The 12,709-nt window shown below is 42.9% G+C and overlaps 1 protein-coding gene across 1 annotated transcript in view; it reads left to right on the top strand.

Annotated features, from left to right (window-relative positions):
- Positions 1 to 8,775, top strand: part of LOC135542069 (coiled-coil domain-containing protein 3-like) — a 36,191-nt gene extending 27,416 nt beyond the window's left edge. The window contains exon 3 of the mRNA XM_064968699.1: positions 5,596 to 8,775. Coding sequence (XP_064824771.1) covers positions 5,596 to 5,880 — 285 coding nt within the window. The 3' untranslated portion in view covers positions 5,881 to 8,775. The remainder of the gene's footprint in view (positions 1 to 5,595) is intronic.
- The last annotated feature ends 3,934 nt before the right edge of the window (positions 8,776 to 12,709 follow it).

Raw genomic sequence — 12,709 nt, 5'->3', positions numbered from 1 at the left:
GGTGTGTTTCATACGTTGGAGAAAGATACACAGATCACAGTCCAGATTTTTCAAATCCAGACATTTTCAAGGGCAATTAAATAGGTATGTGTCCACAATGGAGCTTGTTCTGGAAAACCATAGCATTTACAATAACAATGACAGAAAGATGTGAAATGGGGACTTTACTGTGGGTACCTCTGGTCTGAATGAAACACAAGCTCCATCTCTCCTTCCAAATGTTTTGGTTACCTGGAATTTGCTGAGTGGCCTGGCTGGTCTAGCAGTAATGACGCAGCCTCCAGCACATACTGTATATACTATATACTGTATACAGTGTCGGCACAGGTTCTAATCTGGCCTACTGCTATTTGACAAAACCTCATAGTTTTTTCCCTATTTACTCAGTGATCGATAGAGCTATTGATACCATATCTTATGACAAACAACTTACAGTGCCTTCAGAAAGTATTCATACCCCTTGATTTTTCCCCACATTTTGTTACATTACAGCCTTATTCTAAAATTGATTAAATAAAAAATGGTCCTCATCAATCTATACACAATACCCCATAATGACAAAACAAAAACTATTTTTTAGACATTTTTGCAAATGTATTAAAAATAAAAACTTAAATATCATATTTAAATAAGTATTCAGACCATTTACTCAGTACTTTGTTGAAGCACCTTAGGCATCGATTACAGCTTCGAGTCTTCTTGGGTATGACGTACAAGCTTGGCACACCTGTATTTGGGGACTTTATCCTGTTATGGTGAGGGGAACCCCCCCCCCATTCAGCTGAAAAGGTGGCGCGGGGAATTCAAAAATATTCTTTAGAAATATTTAACTTTCACACATTAACAAGTCCAATTCTGCAAATGAAAGATAAACATCTTGTTCATCTACCCATCATGTCCGATTTTTTTAAATGTTTTACAGCGAAAATACAACATATATTTATGTTAGACCACCACCAAATAAAATAAAAAACACAGCCTTTTTTTCCCAGCCAAAGAGTCACAAAAGCAGAATTAGAGATAAAATGAATCACTAACCTTTTGATAATCTTCATCAGATGACACTCATATGACATGTTACACAATACATTTATGTTTTGTTCGATAATATGCATATTTATATCCACAAATCTCGGTTTACATTGACACCATGTTCTGAAATGCCTCCAAAATATCCGGAGGAATTATAGAAAGCTACGCCAGATAACAGAAATACTCATCATAAACTTTGACTAAAGATACATGTTCTACATATAATTAAAGATACACTGGTTCTTAATGCAACCTCTGTGTCAGATTTTTTTAAACGTTACGAAAAAAGGCTACCATGCAATAATCTGAGACGGCGCTCAGACATTTCTCCGCCATGTTGGAGTCAACAGAAATGCGAAATTACATCATAAATATTCCCTTACCTTTGATGATCTTTCATCAGAATACAGTGCAAGGAGTCCTAGTTCCACAATAAATCATTGTTTTGTTCCATAATGTCCAATACTAGTGTCCAATTAGCTGCATTTGTTAGCACTTTCAGCTCACGTGCCCAAAAGCTGACGCTGGTCCAGGAGAACTCGGACGAAAACTTCAAAAAGATATATTCCAGGTCGAATAAACTGGTCAAACTAAGTAGAGAATCAATCTTCAGGATGTTATTTTCAAATATATCCAATAACGTTCCAACCGGATCATACGTTTTCATCTGCAGCCAAATGGAACGATGGTGACATCCACAGACAAATGCGCCACAGGGAAATTGCCTATTTCCCCTCCCATTCAGTCAATGTTCACACCAGAGGCTCCATTCCACGTTCTACTGAATGAGGACATCTAGTGGAAGGTGTAGGAAGTGCTAACAGATCCATATCTTATTTGGAAGGGAAGAGGCGATGACATAAAATTAGACACGCATTCAGAATTTCACTTCCTGTTTGCCTGCCCTATGAGTTCTGTTATACTCACAGACATAATTCAAACAGTTTTAGAAACTTCAGAGTGTTTTCTATCCAATAGTAATAATAATATGCATATATTAGCAATCTAGGACAGAGTAGGATGCAGTTCACTATGGGCACGCAATTCATTCAAAGTGAAAATACTGCCCCCTATCCCCAACAAGATCTCATGCTTCTCTGCAGATCCTCTCAAGCTCTGTCAGGTTGGATGGGGAGCTTCGCTGCACAGCTATTTTCAGGTCTCTCCAGAAATGTTCAATCAGGTTCAAGTCCGAGCTCTGTCTGGGCCACTCAAGGACATTCAGAGACTTTTCCCAAAGCCACTCCTGCATTGCCTTGGCTGTGTGCTTAGGGTCGTTGTCCTGTTGGAAGGTGAGCCTTTGCCCCAGTCTAAGGTCCTGAGAGCTTTGGAGCAGGTTTTCATCAAGGATCTCGCTGTACTTTGCTTCGTTGATCTTTCCCTCGATCCTGACCAGTCCATCAGTCCCTGCTGCTAAAAACATCCCCACAGCATGATGCTGCCCCCATCATGCTTCACCGTAGGGATGTTGCCAAGTTTCCTCCTGAATCGTGTTTCAAATGGTCTTTCAGGTGTCTTTTGGCAAACTCCAAGCGGGCTGTTGTTTGCCTTTTACTGAGGAGTGGCTTTTGTCTGGCCACTATCCATCAAGCCTGGATTTGTGGAGTTCTGCAGAGATGGATGACATTCTGGAAGGTTCTCCCATCTCCACAGAGGAAATTTGGAGCTCTGTCAGAGTGACCCTCCGGTTCTTGGTCACTTCCCTGACCAAGGCCCTTCTTCCCAGATTGCTCAGTTTGGCCGGGTGGCCAGCTCTAGGAAGGGTCTTAGTGGTTCCAAACTTCTTCCAACGAAGAATGATGGAGGCCACTGAGTTCTTGAGGACCTACAATGCTGCAGATATTTTTTGGTACCCTTCGCCAGACCTCTGTCTCGACACAATCCTCTCTCGGAGCTCTACGACCTCATGGCTTGGTTTTTGCTCTGACATGCACTGTCAACTGTGGGAACTTATATAGACAGGTGTGTGCCTTTCCAAATAAATGTCCAATTGAATTTACCACAGGTGGACTCCAATCAAGTTGTAGAAACATCTCAAAGATGATGAATGGAAGCAGGATGCACCTGAGGTCAATTTCGAGTCTCATAGCAAAGGGTCTGAATTCTTATGTAAATAAGATATATTATTATTTTTTATACTTTTGCAAACATTTCACTTTGTTATTTTGGGGTATTGTGGGTAGATTGATGAGGGGGGAAAAGTATTTAATTCATTTTAGAATAACAAATTGTGGAAAACAATCAAAGGGTCTGAATCCTTTTGAATTGACTGTATATGTAACGGCGTTCTTCGTTTGTCGCAAGAAAGTCGGACCGAAATGCAGCGTGGTGGTTACTCATGTTTTTAATGAATGAATCAAATGACGATTACAAAATACAAAACCACAAAACGGAACGTGAAACCTAATTACAGCCTATCTGGTGAAACTACACAGAGACAGGAACAATCACCCACGAAATACAAAGTAAAACCCAGGCTACCTAAATACGGTTCCCAATCAGAGACAACGAGAATCACCTGACTCTGATTGAGAACCGCCTCAGGCAGCCAAACCTATGCAACACCCCTACTCAGCCGCAATCCCAATAACTAAAAAACCCCACTACGAAATACAACAACATAAACCCATGTCACACCCTGGCCTGACCAACTAATTAACGAAAACACAAAATACTAAGACCAAGGCGTGACAGTATATAGGAGAGGTCGCAATTTACGTGATCAACAGGCCATGCCAACAGCCAACCACAAAATAAAATGAGCCAGGCTCTTTCACGCCCTCTTCCAAATGGTAGCTATAAATGCAGAGGTTGCGCACAGTGCAGCAATATGATGAAGTGTGAAAGTTTCTGCCACCCACATAGAGGAAAACAGTTCCAAATAAATGACATTGTTATGTACTCCACCACCAATGTTATCTACATGATTATATGTCCATGTGGGCTGTGTTATGTAGGTAAAACCTCTTGTTCTCAAACAGAGAATTAGTGAACATCAGGAGAAAGACAGTCGCAGTACAGTCGCAGTACATTTTAATGACCAAAAACATGACATTTCTACCTTTTAGATTTTGTGGCACAGAGAAAGTTAAGATATCAGACAGGGGAGGGGATATAAATAATACGCTGAGCGACAGAGATTGTTTTGGGATTTTCACTCTCCAGACATTATTTCCTGAAGGTCTTAATGATAAAATGCCCATGCATGTTATTTTGTAAATGTGAACATGAATTAATGCCACCACTTCAGATGACTCTGACGTTTTTCTTGCGCTGTACCCAATGATTTACGAAAACTTGCTTGATGGGTCGATGTCCTCATTGTGGTTTTGCAGATGTGTTTAATAATACGTTTTATGTTCACACTTTATTTGAATATTTATGAAATGCGCATTGTTATATTTGGTAACATTTACTTATTTTCCCTTGACTCCAACCACATTCGATGTATTGAACGGATGTGGGTGGAGCTATGTGGGTGGAGCTACATAAGGGTGCTAATTTTAAAAAAACTCACAAAGGCTTTGACGAAGGCTGATACATAAAGCTTAATTAATAAAGAGCAGTGATACTACCAAGAGCAGTGTGCGGGTTTCTTATTTTTTTCTCATCTTTTTCAACTGTTACCATGTACCTGCAAAAAAGCTAGCTCACATGTGCAAGTGTCTTTTGAATTTTAGAATTCCTGGCTAAAAAGTATCCAAAAGAACCAGGGAATCTCTTTAAATACAAGTAGACTTCACTGTTGGTCTTAGAAGATTTAACACTATCAAAAAATAGGTTACTCTCCTCAGTACTACCACTGTTAACTGATGACACCTGTCATCATTCTGAAGAAATTACCTTGTGTTTATCGTTAATCATTAAAGTTGTGTGTCATGTGTTTTGAATGAAGGGAATATTCTTCAGTTGGATAGTATGTTCACCTACAACTTAGCTGTAGAAGTTTCTCACTCATTCTCTTGGAGATGTAACTTATCTCATACCAACCTGATATTTTTTAAACTAAAGTAAAAACACAGGAAATTAGCAGATCTTTCATCCTGAATCTCAGTGTGTTCGCTTTCAAAGGATTAGGTCTAATTCGTGATATATGAGGTGAAAAATATTAGAATCTGTCTCAGACTTTCCATCACTGAAGTGGAACAGTTTCTAGCTTTTGGTTTTTCAATCTCTATTGTTTGGCGCAGAATAAATAGTGGCTTGACATGGCCATTTTAGCATATCCCCCCTACAAGGCAAGCATTTGTTTTCTGAAATATGTTTCAAAGAAAGGAGATTAATATCTTTGCCTTTTGAAGTAAATTATAGATTTCCAAACATTAAGACTGTATCAGGCACTTGAGTAAGCATAGGATCTAAAGATTCAGGACTGAATTAGTGTAACAACTTGATTGGGGTTTGTGCAATGGATCATCAAAGGTCTAAAACAATGATGGGAGCAGCATGCTAAACAACAGCCTGAGACTTTATTCTCTGAACTCACACATCATCTGAATCAATTATGATCAACTTCAATCTGGTAAACTACAGGACTGACTTCCTGCTTCCTGTTTCTTCCAGCTGCTGTGTTCGACGGTGCAGAAGGCCCTCTTTGAGGAGGAGGAGCGTGTGAAGACTCTCTCCCAAAAGGTGCGTTCTCTGGAGAAGGCCAACAGCCATCTGCGGGACAAGGTGAAGAACATGAAGCGCCTGATACGCCAGACCAAACGAGACACCAAGGACCAGAAGACCCTTCCAATGAAACAGCTGCACAACCTCGAGACCCCCCACCCACACCAGGACACCACACATGACCAGAAAAGACCCGCCCTCAAAAAGATCCTCACCAAGACGCTAAAAATCTGAGCCCAAACCCGCCCCTACCACCACCACCTGTTGCACTGCAGACATGGACAGGCTTAAAAGGATATACGAACTGTATAGAATGTGACATCAGGAGAAGGAGAAGTAGGCTATAGACAGGTATTGTATGTAATAGTGTATCATGTCAAAAGCTATGGAGATAGAGGAATTGCATACCCTTAATGTGATGCAGACTAGGCACACCTCTGTTATAAGAAAGTGCATTCAGCAAATCAGAAATGTTTTGTATGCTGAAAAAAACAACGATGCAGTGAAACAACGATGGAGGTTTCTTATTATTTTTTACCTTCAATAATATAATACTACAGAATAGCCTTCGTAATTTCTAAATATAAATCAAGTTATTTCATACACATATACTCTGTATGGATCTATAAGGAATGCCTACACTACAATGCGATAAGCATTTATTGTCATTGCAATCACATTGTGTCACTCTGTTCTTACCACAGGAAGAGTAGCAGGACAATTTGAGGAAACCCAGCTAGCAATGAGGAATCGGCCCAGAAGCGGCCCTCTTCCGGGGGGCTGAACTGATCGAATCGGCTGCCCAGAATCGGCCCAAGTACATCGGGCCGTTTCTGTATACCGGAATTCAGCTGACTTTGACGGCATCTTACCAGAATCCCCCCAGAAGAGGCCTGATGCAAATGTAAATAAATGTATTAAAAATTACCCAATTTCGTAATTTTAAATATTACTATTATACATTTTATACATACAAATTATACCCATCCACAAAAAAACACCATACACCTGGTGACCATGTCAGCGAAGTCGCTACAGCGCGATGGGACAAGGACATCCCAGCCGGCCCTCCCCTAGCTCGGACAACGCTGGGCCAGTTGTGCATCGCCTCATGGGTCTCCCGGGCACGGCCGGCACGGTCTCAAACCAACATCTGGAGCAATGCAGTTTGCACTGCAATGTAGGGTCTTAGACCGCTGCGTCATTTGGGAGGCTCCATCCACAAAGTTTTTAATGCTTATCAATTGCCTTGCACAAAGTATCAAAACACTAAAATACTACACAGGACTCTTTTTTTATCACAGAAACAATGAGAAAATATGGGGGAAAAATTATAATGAAATGTTAATTATATAAAGCAGCCCGTGTAATCATCTGCCAGAGAGTAGCCCCAATCGGCCTGAGCCCCAAGTAATACATTTGGGCCAGATAACTCTCACCGGAATAGGCCCGAGCTCAATCTCTGCATCCTAGCCATAAGTAATACTGCCCAGACTCAGGCCACATGACGTCGGCCAAATGACTCTCAGCCGAGTGCCTCGACTCTCAGCCGGAATCGGCCCAGATCCACTGTGCTAGCTGGGAAACGTTGTCTTGGATCAAATGTGATTTCCGCACACAGGCTGAGACGGCACTCTTGCTTCATTACAACTCACTGGTTATAGAACAGTGAGAACAAAACAGACGGGGGTTCGCTTCGATTGTTGACAACATGTAAGCTGTATTTAGTCTCCAAATGTTTATTGAAAACATAAATACATTTGTACAATGAGGACTTCTCTCAAACACATCGTTACACTTTTTGGTTAGCAAGCTAGTGAATTTTAGCCATTTTGGTATTAACATGAAATCAATGAAAACACCTCAAAATAAGATACGGTATCAAGAACAAGATAAAACTAGCTGAAACGAGCCAGCTACGAATCGCAAAATGACATCTTCTTGTCATTTTTTCTAGCTATCTGATCATTCAGAATCATAACAAAGCAAGGCCACATTGATGCATACTCTTCATTTCTGTGACGTTGTCAGCCATCCCGTCTATACAACTGCTTTGTTACAAACATGTATGCTGGGAGATATGGCAATCACAAAGTCTCATCCCACCGGGCCTTCCTGACCCCCTATCTCATCCAAACCTTGCTCCCATATCCCCCCTTTCCTAGGTCCCCTCATCTCAGTACCATAGAGTAGAGATCAGTGCTGCCTCTGTGAAGCCTTATCCTCCTGTGAGGGTACAATATTGAAAAAATTAATAACATTCTGATAAATAAGATGAGGTGATTGACCTATGTTGGCAGGTCAAAGTCTCGCCCTGTAATTTTACACACCTCTCACACCCCAAACATGCCCAGGCAAAATACTGTGCCTTCCCCAGAGTGGAGTTTGATGCCAGTCTCCATGCCAGGTGAGATGCTGCCATGGTAGCTGACACCTTAAAACCATGCCAAAGACCTCACACTGCTGCCCTGAGGATGCGAAACACAAAACAGTCATACTGGTTATTAAGAACATCTGCTAAATGACTTGAGTGTTACATGTAAAAGGTTACATTCTGTCCTTAACCACTGATGCTGGATCACCTCCACAGATTTAGTGACAACACAGACGATAGACAACACAGATGCTAAACTCTTAATACTGTATCTATGGCTCTGATAAGCTCTCCCGACCCTTCCCTTCTCTCCCCAGTCCCAGCTATAACCATTACACACTAAACAACAAACTCTGTTGAAATCTAGATGTTTTTCATTTTGCCAGTTATATGGTTATTATTAATCAATAATAACTTCATCCCAAGGGCTTCCGGGTTAATTTGTTATTTTTTTAAGATCCCATCTTTTTGTGGGTGGTTTTATACATTTCTATTGAGTGAAAAATGTGTTTTATATTTGAAACAGGGTGTTGAGCACTCAATAAATACAACCACTAGCCAATGAGGTGTGATGTGGTACAGTAAAATATTTTTCTGTGTCAGAACTGAGAGGAGTCCCTAGTCTCCTATTATGTGTTGTACTTGGCTTTTATGTTAGTCCTCTTCAAACAATACTAATTTAGTTGCCTTTGACCTTAGTATACTCATGTATGACAGCAAATAATTAAAATAATAAACTTTTTTTTTTACATTTGTATCGCCATCTTGCAGTTTCTCAATAGTATGAGCTTGTAGTCTTATTATTAGCGAAAATGTTATGATTGACTTCCAGGCATCCATATCTACTGTAGCATCGCAAATATCAACCTTGATCATTCCCTAAATCTGATCCTTGCCACATACAGTATCTCATTAAAGACCAGTACTGATTAGTAACAAACAGATCACTGCATCCCGATGGAACAAGATTGTCATAAGCGAGCAAAGAAATTAAATTCAATGCCTGTAGGACGTTATTTGGCACACTTCAGACACATTGAGGCTCTTACGATATGATAGGTGTTTGTTAGGTCAAGCCAACACTTCTCGCAAACACAATATTGTAACGGTTTTCTTCCATTGAAGGAGAGGCGGACCAAAACGCAGCGTGGTGGTTATTCATGTTTAATTTATAAAGACACTATACATGAATAAACTAACAAAACAAGAAATGTGAAAAAAACAAAACAGCCCTATCTGGTGCAAACACAGAGACAGGAACAATCACCCACAAACACACAGTGAAACCCAGGCTACCTAAGTATGATTCTCAATCAGATACAACTAATGACACCTGCCTCTGATTGAGAACCATACTAGGCCGAAACATAGAAATACACAAATCATAGAAAAACAAACATAGACTGCCCACCCCAACTCACGCCCTGACCATACTAAATAATGACAAAACAAAGGACATAAACGTGACAGTACCCCCCCCCCCCCCAAGGTGCGGACTCCGGCCGCAAAACCTTAACCTATAGGGGAGGGTCTGGGTGGGCGTCTGTCCGCGGTGGCGGCTCTGGCGCAGGACGCGACCCCACTTCACCAGCGTCTTAGTCCGCCTTCTTGTCCGCTTCCTTGGCCTCCTAACCACGGTGACCCTACTAAATGACCCCACTGGACTGAGGGGCAGCTCGAGACAGAGGGGCAGCTCGGGACAGAGGGGTGGAAGCTCTGGACAGCGCTGGAGAGGTGGGAGCACCTGTAAGGATGAGCCGGAGAGACAGCCTGGTGTGGGGGGCTGCCACCGGAGGGCTGGTGCGTGGAGGTGGTGATGGATAGACCGGACCGTGCAGGCGCACTGGAGCACTTGAGCACCGAGCCTGCCCAACCCTACCTGGTTGCATGCTCCCGGTCGCCCTGCCAATGCGGCGAGGTGGAATAGCCCGCATTGGGCTATGCAGGCGAACCGGGGACACCATGCGCAAGGCTGGTGCCATGTAAGCCGGCCCAAGGAGACGCACTGGAGACCAGATGCGTAGAGCTGGCTTCATGGCACTTGGCTCGATGCCCACTCTAGCCCAGCCGATACGCGGAGCAGGAAAGTACCGCACCGGGCTATGCACCCGCACTGGGGACACTGTGCGCTCCACAGCATAACACAGTGCCTGCCCGGTCTCTCTCGCCCCCCGGTAAGCACAGTAAGTTGGCACAGGTCTCCTACCTGGCTTCGCCACACTTCCTGTGTGTGGCGAAGGGCTGGGGCTGACTCTCGGGCTTCCATCCACGCCGCCGTGCTGCCTCCTCATACCAGCGCCTCTCCGCCTTCACAGCCTCCAGCTCTTCTTTGGGGCGGCGATATTCTCCAAGCGGTGCCCAGGGTCCTTTACCATCTAAGTCATCCTCCCATGTCCATTCCTACTCGTGCTGCTCCTGCTGCCGCTTCTCCTGCTGCACCTTGGGACGGCGACACTACCCTGGTTTTGCCCAGGGTCCTCTCCCATCGAGGATTTCTTCCCAAGTCCAGAAGTCTTTATCGCGCTGCTCCTGTTGCCGCTTGGTCCTGTTGTGGTGGGTGATTCTGTAACGGTTTTCTTCCCTGACCATACTAAATAATGACAAAACAAAGGAAATAAAGGTCAGAACGTGACAAATATACACAAAAGTATGTGGGCACCACTTAAAATTAGTGGATTCGTCTTTTTCAGCCACAACCTATGTTGACCGATGTATAAACCCGAGCACACCGCCATGCAATCTTCATTGACAAACATTGGCAGTAGAATGGCCTTACTGAAGAACTGTCATAGGATGCCACCTTTCCAAAAAAGTATGTTTGTCAAATTTCTGCCCTGCTTGAGCTGCCTCAGTCAACTGTAAGTGTTTTAAGTGCTGTTATTGAGAAGTGGAAACATCTAGGAGCAACAACAGCTCAACCACAAAGTGGTAGGCCACACAAGCTCACAGAATGGGACCGCCGAATACTGAAGTGCCTGTTCTCGGTTGCAACACTACCGAGTTCCAAACTGCCTCTGGAAGCAACTTCAGCACAAGAACTGTTTGTCTGGAGCTTCATGAAATGGGTTTCCATGGCCAAGTAGCCACACAAAACCCTAAGATCACCATGCGCAATGCCAAGTGTCGGCTGGAGTGGTGTAATGCTCGCCGCCATTGGACTCTGGAGCAGTGGAAACCCATTCATTGGAGTGAGGAATCAGGCTGGACCATTTGGCAGTCCGACAGACAAATATGGGTTTGGTGGATGCTAGGAGTACGCTACCTGCCCCAATGCATATTGCCAACTGTAAAGTTAGCCGTCTTTCATGGTTTGGGTTAGCATTTCGCTACACCCGCAATAACGTCTGCTAAAGATGTGTAAGTGACCAATAAAATTTGATTTGATTTGATGAGGGGGTGAAGCTTTTTTTTCTTCAAAGTAGCTACCCTTTGCATTAATGACAGCTTTGTACACTCTTGGCATTCTCTCAACCAGCTTCATGAGGAATGCTTTTCCAGCAGTCTTGAAGGAGTTCCCACATATGCTGAGCACTTGTTGGCTGCTTTCCTTCACTCTGCTGTCCAATTCATCCCAAACCTGTCACGCCCTGACCATAGAGAGCCTTTTTATTCTCTATTTTGGTTAGGTCTGGGTTTGACTAGAGGGGGTGTTCCTATCTAGGTTGTTTTGTTTCTATGTTGACCTGGTATGGTTCCCAATCAGTTGCAGCTGTTTATCATTGTCTCTGATTGGGGATCATATTTAGGCAGCCATTTCCCCACTGTGTTTTGTGGGATCTTGTTTATGTGTAGTTGCCTGTGAGCACTCTATAGCTTCACATATAATTTTCTTTATTGTTTTTTGTGCGGTTCACTTCTAATAAAATATGTCGAACCGATTTCACGCTGCACTTTGGTCCGAATGTTCTTACGACAAAACCATCTCAATTGGGTTGAGGTCGGGTGATTATGGGGCCATGTAATCTGATGCAGCACTCCATCACTCTCCTTCTTGGTCAAGTAGCCCTTACACAGCCTGGAGGTGTGTTTGGGGTCATTGTCCCGTTAATTTTTTTAATGATAGTCCCACGAAGTGCAAACCAGATGGCTGCAGAATGCTGTGGTAGCCATGTTGCTTAACTTCTTGGATATAGGGGACGCTATTTAAATTTTTGGATGAAAAACGTTCCCTTTTTAAACAAGATATTTTGTCACGAAAAGATGCTCGACCATGCATATAATTGACAGCTTTGGAAAGAAAACACTCTGACGTTTCCAAAGCTGCAAAGATATTGTCTGTGAGTACCACAGAACTGATGTCACAGAAAAACCCCAGATAAAAATCCAATCAGGAAGTGAGGCATTTTTTGAAACCGCCTCATGCCAATGACTCCTTATATGGCTGTGAAGGAGCTTGGAGTCAGCTTACGTTTTCTACGTTTTCCCCAAGGTGTCTGCAGCATTGTGACGTATTTGTAGGCATATCATTGGAAGATTGACCATAAGAGACTACATCTACCAGGTGGTCGCAATTATTGCATAATCTCCAGCTGCAGTATTTTTCCGTTTGCTTCTGATGAGAAGCCAACTGCCACCACTGATAGATTTTCGAATAGATATGTGAAAAACACCTTGAGGATTGATTCTCAACAACGTTTGCCATGTTTCTTAGCCGGTCTTTTTCTTAGCCAAATGTGATGAACAAAACGG

Source organism: Oncorhynchus masou, chromosome 6 (assembly GCF_036934945.1).
Source record: "Oncorhynchus masou masou isolate Uvic2021 chromosome 6, UVic_Omas_1.1, whole genome shotgun sequence".
Classification (NCBI taxonomy): domain Eukaryota; kingdom Metazoa; phylum Chordata; class Actinopteri; order Salmoniformes; family Salmonidae; genus Oncorhynchus; species Oncorhynchus masou.
This window is presented reverse-complemented; position numbering and strand designations above follow the sequence as displayed.